A 15118-nucleotide genomic window follows, 5' to 3' on the forward strand; every position below is an offset into this window, starting at 1 on the left:
TTTTTTCCATTAAATCCTACATGATCTTCCCAGGCTTATTTTCAGTTGTTCTCTTTCACTCTTCACTAGCTTTTTGTCCTTCTTTGACTTTTCATTTTTTTTTTTTCTGTTCTATTTAACTAACTTCCACCCAAAAGTATCAGAATTTTGGAATCTTCATATATGGATTCACTCACTCTGACTCAATTTTGGCAAAGAAAAAACCCTTTCAGTTGTATCTAAGACTATGGCATCGTCATCTAAGAGGAAATGAGAAAGGACACAACGTCCAAAAAATAATAAAGAAAATGAAGGTAGGTAGTTACCTAAATGACCTCTATCCCATTTATTATGTCCTATCCTAAAGACCAGATTTCACAGTTCTCTTGATTCTTCTCATTTCCCACCTACGCTCCTAGTCCAAGACAGTACACTGAAATTAATTAATCAAAATCTTTCCTAGAATGTCAATTTCTGACCAATATGTCTTCCTGAATATGAATAGGAAATAAAATACCATTTGATGTTTATAATTATGTGTATAATCTCAATGACGAGAGTGTATGATCAGGTAAGGGTTGGGAATAACTTGATTAACATATGTAGTATGAGTTCCTGAGCCCTTATAAAGCACTATCTGTGGAACAAGAAACTATAGGATCACCAACTCCTGGTGAAACACAGTGCAAACCACAGTCACCATCATGTACACCAAAAGGTCACCGTTGAAAGGTAAGTACAATTCTTCTCAAATAACCCAATTATTGACTTCTTTCATTTTTCTTAACAACTCCATCTTTTTTATATTTGGGGAAATGCAGTGTTGATTAGGGTCTTTAGGACTATAATCTAGATACATGTTGTCTACTCTCTCTTCACTCAGCAGTCAAAATATGAGTCTATATAACTACATAAAATAGGACTTTACTAATAAATCGCTTTGGTTTGAGTACATTGGAAAGATTGCTGTATTTAGAGTTAATGAAGAATTCAAACAATGTTCTACCTCTTCATTTGACTGAAGATATAGCCATAACATCTTAATCTTTTAACCTCTCTGAGCTCTAGTTTTCACATCCATAAAACGAGGGGGTCAAACTAGACAAGCTATAAAGACCCTAACCAATCTAGATTCATGATGCCCTGTATTCCATGATCCATAAGTAAGAAATGAAGCTCTAGCTCCTCAACATCTTTGATGTAAGGGGTATTAGCCACAGTAAATGTAAGGGACTGAAACTTTCCATTAAACCCAATTCTCTTATACTCATATAGATTTAAGTTCAACAAGAGAGCACAAGTTTCCTTTGCACGATTATCATAATTTCACTCAAATCATTTGTCACCTTGGACAGCAAGTAACTATTGAAGTTTTTTCTGGTTTGCTGGCTAATTAGCAAGAAAAGAAAAATTGGTGAAATTAGCCTAATCTATTTTTACTTGTATTATACAGCTACTCTTTGGTAGAGGAATTTTCTTTTTCAGAGATGCATTATACCAATAAAATCATAGTCCAAAAAAAGAGAGCTAAATAAGGAGCAGTTTGATGAAATCATGAAATAAAGGCCTTTGAGTCAGTAAAAACTTATCTTCAATTAGATCTGGGTTCAAATTCTGTCTTTGACATAAATTAGCTGCATGATCACTGGCAAATTATTTATTTAATCTCATATTACCCCAACCAACTGTCCAAGACTATGTGATATATAAGCTATCGACCTGCATCCATAGAAGGTGTTTCCTATGCCAGAAGTTCTCAATACCAATGAAACCAAAGATCTGGATCATCCTCCTATCAAAACAGATGCCAGCTAAAAGTTAACAGATTAATGTATAAGTAAAAGTAAAGAAGTTAGAAATAGGTACTAATTGTACCTAATTGTAAAGGCACTAATTGTTCTTGAGTTCAATATTTCCATTGTCTCTGCAATATATGTTATATATACTAAATTGCTAGAAAACTTCTTCTTTATATGTAATATATGTATATGCTAAATTATCATCTTGGAAATTTCAAGCTTTTAAGAAATAAAAAAACCCTTTTGTGGGTCATCCTCCCTGTACTAAAAAGTCTCAATTTTACAACATAGAGAGCCTCTTCTTAATGCCATATGCATACTGTAGGATTTTCCAAATATAAATCTTTTGTATTTATCTAACTTTTTCTAGGACATTTTCTAACATCGATCATATATCTCTTAGAAACTTCTATTTTGGATAAAAATATTGATTTATCAGATGTTTTTATGGCTAAGTATCACTAAAATTATAAAGAAATCTTGTTTTAATGGTACATCTATATTCTTTTAAAATGAATTCAACAATTCCTGTTAACATCTACTCCCAATATCAGTTCCCATGTATTTTTAAGTCATTTTTGCCACTCTCTTTTTTCTTCTCATCTCCCTCTGAAGCACATATCCCTCTTTTGCTGGCTATTTAGGAAGCAGAATATTTCAACTGTACAAAAAGAATGAAAATTCTCAGCTTTTTAGAATTTCTGGCATATGATATAAGCTAACATTTTGCCTTTTTCATGTAATATCAGTGACCTTTCTAATAATCTGTGACCCACTAGGATCTCTCATGCATTCCATTCAACCCAGTTCTAACCACATATAAGCAAGGTTTAGGGCCATGTCTATAATAGGAAGAAGGACTAAGTCCCAGTGGGTTGTAGTTGATAATATCACTAAAAAACAACATAAATTATATGATGATTATTCCCCTTGGTTTTTAAGATAAAATAAGCAGGTTGCTTATCCCAATCCCTCTTCATTTTATAAAACTTAAATGATGCAGGAATTGGAAAATAAAGTGTTAAAAGTTGCAAATAGCTACATAGCACAGCTGCTGGAAATTTTCTGCAGGAATTCCCAGGACATTAAACTATCTTAAGAGAATGACCTGGACACCCTGCTTCAAAATTAATTTAAGTTCCAAATGTTTGCAAAGAATAGAAGCACTCTTGGGAGCAATAAAAAAAAAAAAAAATGCAAGGCGTGACCTACTTCTCAAACTGTATATATGTGTAAATATAATTATAGATCTAAATTTACACAGTAGAAGGTGTTGGCTTTTCCCCCAGCTATTATAGTACCAAATCATAAGGCAGAACGCATTGGTAAGAGATAACACTCTATGTGACTCCATTACTTTCAATAATGTCTTCTGGATAGATAATTTTTAACATGTCCATTTTCACCCATGCAGGGTCATTACTGCTACTGCTGCTAATGTTAAACCTGCTCCTGTCAAGGAGCGTGGAATCTCTGCCCATCTGTCCCAGTGGGGCTGTCAACTGCCAGGTGTCCCTCAGCGACCTTTTTGACCGTGCAGTCATGCTCTCTCACTATATCCACTCTCTTTCTTCAGAAATGTTCAATGAATTTGTAAGTATCTATTCCATCCCAGAATGACCCCTTCATCTGAACTCTGTGATAACTGAACTTTAAAACACCAAACAAAAACTCCACAAGTCGAAAATTGTCAATGAGACACATCTATGAATAATTCTAAGAATAGGGCCACTAGAAAGATTAAGGCTGTTTTGAAGTTATGGTAGTCACCTGTTTATGTTTATTCAGTTAAATGGATTTCCCCCTACCATTTACCACCTCTATTCCCATCTGTTATATCTAATAGATACACACTTGCTTTTGTGAAAATCTGAACATTCCTTAATCATAAATTAGTGATTAATCTGGAGGGATTTAATAAAATTTAACACAAATTTTATTTAATTCGCTTTTTATGACACAGAGTATTTCCATAGCCAGGAGGAGGGAAGAAAGGATGTCAGGAAGTCAAAAAACAATGGGACATTACAAATCCAAAAACATTAAGAACCACTCTTAAAAAAAAAAGGAAATTTTCTAATTACAATATTAGGGTTAGCTAGGGTCATTAGTAATAGATGTAGGAAAGAAAGCTCTGTTCTCTCTCTGAGCACTCTTTATAAGTCCTACATTATCACTTTTAGGCAAGTCAAACCATATCATGTTTTATTTTTTCATTGAATTCAGTAATATCCACATGAAAATTAGATTCAAAATTTACCAAATGACTATTCATGGTTCCATGCATTTACCTTCTCTCTCTCTCTCTCTCTCTCTCTCTCTCTCTCTCTCTCTCTCTCTCTCTCTCTCCTTCTTCTTTTTCTCTTTCAAGTCTTAAAGTTTCATATTTTTGCTAAGTTTTGATAAAAGTGAATTTATTTTTGAAAATATTTTATCTACATCTTAATTTTTCCATCTTTACAATTACTCAGTTTTTGATAATCATTTGCTGAAAATGTTTGTCCCATCTGCCCTCTATCCTTTCTATATTGTTTCATAATCATCAACAATAATAAAACTTTATTCAGCAGTCATACACTGAACAGCCATTAGTTCCTACATCCTAATAGCAATCTTAGATTTGGTGTTTGGGTGAACAAAAAATGAAAATATGGAGATAATAGGAAAATAAGTTGGAAAAATTATCTAATTTATTTATTTTTAGTTTAAATTTCTTCATTTTATCCTAAAAATAATTGCCAGACTAATAGCTACTAAGCTACTAATCATTTCATTTTGTACATTAAAAACCAACACTAATAAACTTGTTTGGATACCTGTAGGATGAACGGTATGCCCAGGGAAGAGGATTCATAACCAAGGCCATCAATAGCTGCCATACTTCTTCTCTTTCTACTCCTGAAGACAAAGAGCAAGCTCAGCAAATCCATGTGAGTCCAAGTCCAATTTTTAAATAGGGACAATGCAGAGAAGCACATCAGAGGATCATAGATTTAGAACCAGAAAAGAGCTTGGAAATTACTCCTTCCAACTCATAAATTGTAGCAATGACAAAGCTGAGGCTCCAAGGATGACTTGTTTAAAGTCACATGAATAGAGAGAGGCAGAGCTAAGATTTGAACTCAAGGTTTATTATTCCAAATCCAGAGTAATTTTCACTGAACTGTTAACTCATATAATTATAAGTACTTTTTTTCATTTAATATTTTATTTTTTCCAATTATAAGTAAAGATAGTTCACAACATTCATTTTTGTAAAATTTTGATTTCTAATTTTTTCCTCTTTTTCCTTCCCCCATCCCCATGATAGCAAGCAATCTGATAAAGGTTATAATGTCCTAGTAAAGGAACAATTTTTGTATGCTAGATACCACTGAAAAAGAGCTATATTCCTTTTTATCCCCATTCAATTTTTTCCAGAGATATATTATATCTAACTTTTCTAAAATTCTATTCACCTCATTAACTTCTTTTTTGTTTATTTTTTGTGTGTGTTAGGCTTTTCTAGTCTTGAGAGGGGAAGGTTTGAGGTCTCCCATTAGGATTAATTTGCTGCTTATTTCTTCCAGTAACTTATTTAACTTCTCCTTTAAGAATTTGGATGTTATACTACGTGGTACATACTTCTTTAGTATTAACATTATTGTCTATGGCATTTTTTTTTTTAGCAAAATGTAAATTTCTTTCTTTTAATTAGATCTATTTTTGCTTTTGCTGTATCTGAGATCATTTGCTACCCCTACTTTTATTTATTTATTTTTTTTTTACTTCATCTGTGGAGCACTATATTTTGTTCTAGTCTTTGATCTTTTCTCTGTGTATATCTCTATATTGTATTTTAAACTATAACATAGAGATAAACCTGGAAAAGTCTTCTGGGACCTACTATTTACAAGATAAGTGTTTATGGAGAGAAATCTTTATCAGGAAATGATTGAGTGATATAATAGAAATAGTCATAACCAGGTCCACTAAAGGTTCACTACAATGCCTCCTAATCAGACTCTTCAACCAGACTGGAAGGATCTCCTTATCTCTCCAGGTGGGCAATTAAATGAGGCAGTAGAGGGATCTAGAGTCAGGACCTTAGCTGTGAGACCCAGGACATATCATTTAACTTCTGCCTCCCTAAATTTCTTCAACTGTAAAATAGGGGTGATAATAGCACCTACTTTCCCAGGATTAAGTATCAAAAGAAATATGCATTGTTAAAGTTCTCAGTACAGTACATAATACATAGTATGTGCTTAATAAATGCTTATTTCCTTTCCTCCACCCCCCCAGAAAAAACAAAACAAACAAGCAAACAAAACCTAGTTGTCATTACTTATCTTATCCCTTCTAAATAAAAATTCCTTCATCCTCCTTTCCTTTAATCTAAACCTTACACATGTTCTGAATTATTCACGTATTGAAGATATATTTGGTCTCCAAAAACACAGGCAAATTCACCAGATTCTGAATGATTCTGTGTGGAGGGAAAACAAACAAGGGTACAAACCCACTTTCTACTTTGTCCCTATAAATAGAAACTCAAAAGTGAAAGAGGTGTGCTTTTTACTCTAGGGTCGTTTACTTTAAATTAAAAAAAATAAAAACAATAATAATAAAATATAATTATCAAAATCAATTTTATAATAACCATGCTATAGTTTTATAGTATTTGTTATATATTATAATTTATGTAATTTAATTTTAATATTATAACTGACAATATAATATTATAATAATTTATTATTATTATTATAACAATGACATTTATATGTTGCCTACCATGTATCATCCACACCATTGTTTGTTATCAATTATCATCTCATTTGATAGTGGAAGGTAGTTTTCTTTTATGTAAGATAATTATTTCCTTTTTATCATAAATCTCTTTTCTTTCCATTTTTCCAAATCTTAAAATTTTTCAGTCCTAAATCTATTCTCCTGGGATCATATGGATAAAAGATTGTGCTCCTCTCAGAGAGTAACTTTTAATGATCTCCTCTTGATATCACTGCACAGCACGAACAACTCCTAAATCTAGTGCTTGGGGTCCTGCGTTCCTGGAATGAACCCCTGTACCATTTGGTCACTGAAGTACGGAGTATGCAAGAAGCCCCTCACACCATCCTCTTGAAAGCCATGGAGATTGAGGAGCAAAACAAACGACTTCTAGAGGGCATGGAAAAGATAGTGGGTCAGGTGAGAAGAACCCTTCTTTCTTCCCTATTTCTTTTCTTTTCTCATTAATGAAAATAAAAGGTAAAATGCTATGGGGGGACTGGAGAGAGGTATGGAAAACAAGAATCCCTTAACTTTTACCCAGTATGAATACTTCTACCAATTTTTTTCTACTAATCTCACTACCTAGAAAAGTAGAAGGCTGTAGAAAGCCAGCAGCCTAGCGATCAGGATTCTTTCTAATAACTTTGCCCTCAACATACTCTGCCTTTTGAGCAAATCACTCAATAGTGGCCGGAGTTTCTCTAGAAGCAACCCCTGCACTGCTTGGAGACTTACATGTAGAGAGAAATCCACCAGGATTTGGAGAGATGGATGGTGATGGTTTGGAAAGGGAGACCCTTTACAAGGTTTGGCTTAAGGCACTAACATAAGGGCTATCAATCTAATGTTCAAAGGGTTCTACCAAAGGGGTATATGGATAGATTTTAAGGTGTTTGTAAATTTGAATATAAAAAAAATTATAAATATATAAATGTGTATATGTGTGTGTGATGCTATATATTTATAACACATACTTTATACTATATATAATTATATTTATACTTTATATAATATATAAATTTACATTTATTTGCATATATAATTCTATATTTATTGAGTACATAATTTTTACTTATTTGTATGTTTATATGTGATATGACATATATTTCACTATAAACATATTTGCTATATGTAATACAACAATAATTTAAATATATGACACATATGCATATATACTAACTTCTAACCAAAATTTAGCTTTTTCCTCCTAATAATTTAAAAACCCGTAGGCTGGTTTCACCAGACTACAAGAGGGCTCATACATACACAGAAAGAGAAAGAGAGAATGAGAGAGAGAGAGAGAGAGTAAGAAGTCCAATAGTAAAATTTAAATAGATTTATGAGAATCTAGGATGTTAAATCTTAAAAGTGAGTAGACTTGATATTCAAAATTGAATATCAAATACTTAATGGTACCTATTGTTGAGGGCCCTTCCTGAGAACTTCTAGAGTTTCTATTGCTACAGTATGGTCCCATTCCTCCTTTTTTCTCCTTCTTCAAAGGGTAAGGATAGAAAGAAAGGATAAGTGAGGTGCTATCAGAATACTTTTGTCTCTTGTTGGCAATTCTGGGAAACATAGGCTGGGGAAGAAATTGAAATGGTAAAGACATAAATACATTTCATTCATCACCTGCATTATAAGAGACTGACAAAAGATAGGTTTATTTCATTTCTTTTTTTTTTCTTTCTTCTTTCCCTTTCTTCTTTCTTTCTCTTTCTCCTTTCTTTCCTCCCTTTCTGTCCCTGTATTTCATCCCTCCAACATGGCCTATTTACCAAATGGCCCTTGAAACATTCATAAAAATACACATAGCAACATACTAACATAATAACTTCTCAGTGATATATCCATTTTTGAGTATTATCCCACAAAAAATAACTTTTGAAAGACAGGTAATCACTGGGTATCAAAATTTAGGAAACTGAGACTGCTAGGAAAGGAAGAGCAATAAACCTAAAACATAAGGTATCCAACCAAAGGAATGGGTTCTGCCAAGTAGATTTAGTAGATATCTGTTTCTATCCACTAAGAAAGATGGGGGAATAAAGGGGCTCTTTCAATTTTTCTGTTCAAGGCTCCAATTATAAAGAATTCAAATATGTTCAACCTTTTTAGCAGCTAGGTGGTACAGTAGATAGAGTGTTAGACCTGTATTCAGAAGGATCCGAATTCAAATACAGCTTCAAACATTAAGTAGCTGTCACCCTGGGCAAGTCAATTAACCCTGTTTGCCTCAGTTTCTTAATGTGTAAAATGAGCTAGAGAAAAAAAAAAGCAATACATTCCAGTATCTTTGGCAGGAAAACCCCAAATAGGGTCACAGAGAGTTGAATAGGACTAAAATTACTGAACAACAATAATAGAATTAGTCTTTTGGGGTTTTGTTCTTTCCCCCCATAGCTAGAGATAATATTACTTGAATTGTCTACGTATGCCTACAGAAATGTTTTGAACATTAAGGAGATAATGTCTTCAGAGCTCGCTGAGGCTTTTCAGAAAAATGGCACTGTCTAAAAGTACAATATAGTTATTAAGACAATAAAGAGAATGATGTCACATTATCACACTCTTTACTGATGATATGTTTCATGTGCCTTTCCATCTTTTCAACAGAACAATCTTGTTATGTCTTCCACACACTGGAAATATATTTTAACCTTTATAGGTGTAAAGTAGGGGCTTGGACATACAAAGTTTTATTTTTTTATTCCATACTATAGTATATATTTATTGGATCAATGAATAATTTGTTATGCAAATTCATCTTATTCTTTATTTTCATACTTTTTTCTTTTTTTTCCTTTTCTTTTCTGTTTTTTTCTGTTTCTTCCTTCCTCTCTTTCTTATTTCTTTTTCATTTTTCTTTTTCCTTTTCTCTCTCTTCTTTCCTTATTACTTTCTTCCTCCCTCCCTTCCTCCCTCCCTCTCTCTGTTCCTGCCTCACTCCCTTTTTCCTTCTCTCTCCATCCCTCCCTTCCTCCCTTTTTCCCTTCCTTCCACTCTCCCTCCCTCCCTCCCTCCTTCCCTTCTTTCTTTCCTTCTTTCCACTCTCCCTCCCAACCTCTCTCCCTTCCCTTCCTTCCTTCCTTCCTTCCTTCCTTCCTTCCTTCCTCCCTTCCTTCCTTCCTTCCTTCCTTCCTTCCTTCCTTCCTTCCTCCCTCGCTTCCTTCCTTTCTTCTTTTCTTCCTTCCATTCTTCTTCTTTTTTCTTATTTCTTTCTTTTTTCCTTCTCTTTTTTCCTTGCCTCTATTTCTCTCCCCTCTCTCATCATGGCCTATTTATCAAACATTCATTAAAATATATGTATACAGTAATATCAAAAAATATATACAAATTTAAATGTTATTCCACAAAGGAATCATTTTGAGAGATAGGTAAGGACTAGGTCTACCTATTTATAAGATTTGAGTTTCCCCTGGAAAAGGATAAGCAGTTACCTCGAATATGGATGTGTCCAACCAAGAACTAGATTCTACCAGTAGATTTTAAAGCTTCTGAACTTATTGCTGTCACTGAGTTCCTTCCTCAACTAAGCCCATCTTTCATTTGCCTAGAATCTTAATAAGACAGTGAGTATTTATCCTGTGTTAGCACCTCCTCAATCTAACATATACATTATGGGCCCCTTCCCCACTTCCTAAGATTCAGGATCTTTGATGTTAGTATTTACCAGGATCCTCAAGGATTGGGGAAATATGAAGTACTTAGGAAAAGACTGAGAATCTCTATTCCAGAAAATTCTCATTTCTCTTTTCAGTCTTGACTGTTTCAACAAGCCTTATTAATCATTATTACCAGATTGCTAGACTTTAATGTTTATTATTATTAGAAATAATACTTTCATTATATTTTAAATTATGCCAATGAGGAAAGTAGGACAGTTAATCTCTAAGCTAAAATGGCAAAATTCGCCACTAGTAGACCTAATGAATGCTTCTTTCTCTTCTGAGACCTCCTTATAGACAGCATATTTTAGCAGGTATAGTTGGATCATCTGGACTAACATATACTGGTAGAAAGTCCTATGATATTGCAGGTGAAAATTGTCTGAGGAAGAGGAGAGAAGGACAGAAAAAAAAATAGATGAAAATAGCAACAGAGAAAGAATGGAACAGGCAGAGAACAAAGCATCCTTTCAGGTTTATTATTCCTGGCATTACATTTGTCCCTGAGAAAGGCCTGCATCCCAGCTGTATTACAAGTAGCTGGAAGTCTTGGACTCACTAATCAAGTTAGTCAATCACAATTCTATTGTCACAAGGATAACAGAAAACTATAATTCCAACAATACCTTGGCCCTTCTGTATTGTCTCAAGTGTAACTGTGTCAAAGGTCAAGGTCCTTGATATTTCATTTTACAAAGTGAATCCCTATATTTTATGGTTTTTAATCCTTCAGACAATCATGTCAGATAGAATTCCCCATCATTATCCTCACTTGACAGATAAGAAAACTAAAACAGGATAGTAGAAGCTTAACAAATGCTTGTTGAAAGACTGATTTTTTCTAAGATCATACATCAAAGAAACAGCAGAGGCTCTCTATTTAAAGCTAGATCCTCTGTTTCCAGGAACAGTATTCTTATTATCATATTATGTAGTTTCTTCAACACCATAAAACTCATAGGATTTTCATCTTATCACCTTCACATATGAATTGTGCTCTACAAAGAATAGATAGCAACAGGATTTAAAAACCCAAAATACACGTTAAACTATAGTAAATGGCCAAGAAAAATAGGACCAAGCAGTACATATTCTAAATAGAATAAGAGTGAAGAGCTCTTTCAGACCTTTTATGGAAATATGGAAGTTTATATTTAATAGCAACACATATTTTTAAGCCCTCACCTAAATTCCCTGTCTCTCCTATACAAATAAACTTCGTTTCCAAACATACAAACGCCAGATAAGCCAAATTTGTAAGTATAAAAAAGAGAATAAATCACTGAGTAAGATATTTTGTTCCTAGTACTTAGTGGTGGTAGGGAACCCTTACTAATAATGTTCACCTCTTAAATTTAAATAGAGCCTTAAGACTGATGCAGGGCAATCATCTTATTTTACAGCTAAGGAAACTGAGACCTAGAGAGGTTAAGACATGTTCAGACAGTAGTAAATAATTAGCTGGAATTTAAATCCAGAAATTGTGATTCTAAATATGGCATTTTTTCCAGCATAGCGCATAGCTTCCAGTGTTAGACCAATACTCCATGTTTAGCCTAAAGAATTCCCTGTGCTTAAATCTTTTGTCTTTATTTTGTTGATTAATCTAGCAGGAGAAATTAGAAGAAATAAATAAAAATTAATAAATGTTCCTGGTCCCTTTGGTGATTTAGGTTCATCCAGGTGAGAGAGAAAATGAGGTCTACTCTGCCTGGTCAGGACTTCCATCCCTTCAGATGGCTGATGAGGACGCTCGTCTCTTTGCATTTTATAATTTGTTGCACTGTCTGCGCAGAGACTCACACAAGATTGACAACTACCTGAAGCTACTGAAATGCCGGCTCATTCATGATAGTAACTGCTGAGCCAATATCCCCCTTGTTCTCCCCCAAATAGTTTCTCTGCCCTTACTGATCCCTCCCTTAGGGAGATTTTTCTAGCTTTCATGCTTCATGATATATGTTTTTCTGAAATGGTTCTCCTATTAAAAACAAAAACAGGTACTCCTAGAGAACTCTAATTGGCTACTTCATCTTAAAGACACATGAAGCCAATTTGCCCAAATTCATTGAATGTCAAATCAGTGGTAAAATGGCCATTACCTTCTAATGAATGATTCATGCTAGCTATACCATTAAAGGATCGAGAACCATACTTTGCATATTACACAAATAAACTATTGCCAAAGGAAAAAAAAAAAGTATCAAGTGTTGCAAATATCTGGGGGTCTTATCTTGCCTACTCATTTTGTATGGAGATAAATCATAAGATCATAGATTGAGAACTGGAACAGAGGGCAATAGACTTGGCTCCTCTTATAAATAAGGGAACTGAGGGAAACTTAAATTACTTGTCTGAGGTCACCTAGGTAGTAAGTAGCAGATTTGGGACTCAAACTCGGGTCCACTGGCTCTAACTTGATTGTTCAAATATTAAGCCTACTCTATAAAATCAAGTCACATTCAATAGTGTAGCCCTCTATCCAGGAAGACTTGAAACAACATAAGCACCAAGAAACTGACTTCTAGATGCTTCGAAGGTGAGATGAGGAGATGAAAGGATCGGGTGTGTGTCCAGGTGCAGGATTTGTGTGTGTATGTATATGTGCATGTCTACCTATCATGGCACATGACTGTAGCCAGTTGTTTTGAGTTAGGGACCCATGAGGTGAGATCCACCTCAAATCCAGCAGGATAGTGTGTGTGTGTGTGTGTGTGTGTGTGTGTGTGTGTTTCAAAAGAATCTTGGAATAAGATAGGAAAAAGATCTTGGAAGTTATCCATTTGTAAAGTGACTGCCATTGGCAAGGCTCTACACTTCATACTAGACACATGGAAATAGAAATAATATAGTATCTGCTTTCAAGAAACATACAGGACAATAAATATAAGTAAAATGAAAAAAAAAAAAAAGCAAAGAGTGATGGATACAGAGGTGAGGTCCAAATTATTGCTATTCTGAATGTGAGGAAAGAGAGAATACTGGAGATATCAGGAAAGATTTTCTTTAGGAGAGGGTATTTATGAGGGTAAACATGAGATGGAACAGAGATTAAGGCAAGAGTTTTAAGGAGGGATCATGGAAGAATTACAAAATTTCAGGGTCAGAAGGAACCTTTGAGGACATGCAGGCCTGAACCTGAACAATCCCATCATGGATCTATCTTTACTGACAGACTTCTAGCTAGCAAAGGGAAACCTGGTATTTCCTGAGGCAGTCTGTTCCACTTTTGAATGGCCCTTTGTTGGGAAGAATTTCCTTATGGCAAACAGAAATCTGTTTTGTTGTGACTTCCACTCAAAGCTCATGGTACTCAGTGCCCAAAGGGCTAAGAAGAACAACAGGAATCCATCTCTTACATTGCAACACTTAGGATACTCAGAGTCAAGGTCTCATGTTCCCACTTACATCTGCCACTTCTAAAGGCCCTTGTCTACAAGACTAAAGAAAACTCAGTTCATCAAGTCACAGATCCTTTACCCTTCCCTTCACCAGCTCCATCATTTTTACATATAGGAACAAACAACTTGACAAAGGTCACAAAGATAAAACTAGCCGAGCCAGGATTGATTTGAATTGGACTCCTCTGACTCTCCACACCAAATTTCACCACTTCACCAGGTTGTCCTCTAGTCTCAGAGTTCCTTTAGTTACCTGTTAGTTGTTTAGTTATTTTGTTATTTAGTTAGTGTATCTCAGGCTCTTTTAGTTAATTCTTTTTGGCACTGTCCCTGGACCTCTCATGGGCAATTAAGTAGTGCAGTGAATGGAATGCCATCTTCCTAAGTTCAAATCTTGGCTTAAATACTAGCTGAGTGATTCTGGGTAAGTCAATCTTATTTGTCTCAAGTTTCCTCATATGGAAAATGAGCTGGAGAAGGAAATGGCAAAACACTCTAGTGTCTTTGCCAAGAAAACTCCAAAGTGTCAGTCATGACTGAAACAACAAGCAACAACAGACAGACCCTTCTTGGACCTCTGAATGCTTTTCTGATTTTCAATGTTATTCCAAGAAGGTGGCACCAAGAATTGAGTATCACGCTGAAAATAAGTTCTATCCTTCATAATGTACACAATGGGACTATCATTTCCTACATTCTGCACACTATCTCTACATTAAGCCTTAGCAGTATTGACTGTCATGTCACACACACATATTTGAGTTATATTGGCCAACCAGTCTAATAAGGAATACAGATCTTTTTCACTTGTACTTTTATCTGTGTCTACCTTTTACCATTTCATATACTTGAATGTGAAGTTTTTTGAATCTCTACAAAATTTTATCTTCTTAGATTTGGAATATTATCATAAACCATAAAATAAAAAAAATCTGAACTTGATTGTAATCTAATATGGTAGCTATGTATTCCAGATTAGTATCATCTATACATTTATGTGCATTCTTCCAAGGTATTGATAAAAATGTTAGTGCTAAAGGGTCAAATACACATTTCTCAGGCACTTAATCTCCTCTTTGGTCAAGAATCAGGTCTAGACAGGCCATTCCCCTCCAAATTTCCTCCACCTTTTAAGAAATTAAATAACCATTAAGGCAAGAAGAATGTGTTAAAACTGAGCATCTCAGGGAGTTAGGGAGAAAAGGAGACAGGAGAAGACAGGGATTAGTGGACATGGTGCTAGCTGAGGTGGCTGGAGAAAGTCTTATTTAAATCCCATCTATAATATTTACTGCTACTTGAGCATCCATGACAACCATAGTCTGAGATTCATTTTTTTTTCATTTAGGCAATATGGACCTGATTGAGTACCTATAGTTCAAAGTTATTGTGAAAGTCAAATCAGACCATGAACACGAAACATTTTGCAAACCTCAAACTGCTATAAAAATGTCAGCCATTATTGTTATGGTGAAAGACAAAGGGGAATGATTGATAG

The 15118-nt window shown here is 34.6% G+C and overlaps 1 protein-coding gene across 1 annotated transcript; it reads left to right on the forward strand.

Annotated features, from left to right (window-relative positions):
• Positions 1–353: 353 nt before the first annotated feature.
• PRL (prolactin) lies at positions 354–12235 on the forward strand. The gene is made up of 5 exons (XM_003760137.4): positions 354–711; positions 3193–3371; positions 4601–4708; positions 6789–6968; positions 11893–12235. Exons 1-5 carry the CDS (start codon positions 684–686, stop codon positions 12082–12084), a joined length of 687 nt encoding a protein of 228 aa, XP_003760185.1. The 5' UTR covers positions 354–683; the 3' UTR covers positions 12085–12235.
• The last annotated feature ends 2883 nt before the right edge of the window (positions 12236–15118 follow it).

The sequence above is a fragment of the Sarcophilus harrisii genome, chromosome 1 (assembly GCF_902635505.1).
Source record: "Sarcophilus harrisii chromosome 1, mSarHar1.11, whole genome shotgun sequence".
Taxonomy (NCBI): domain Eukaryota; kingdom Metazoa; phylum Chordata; class Mammalia; order Dasyuromorphia; family Dasyuridae; genus Sarcophilus; species Sarcophilus harrisii.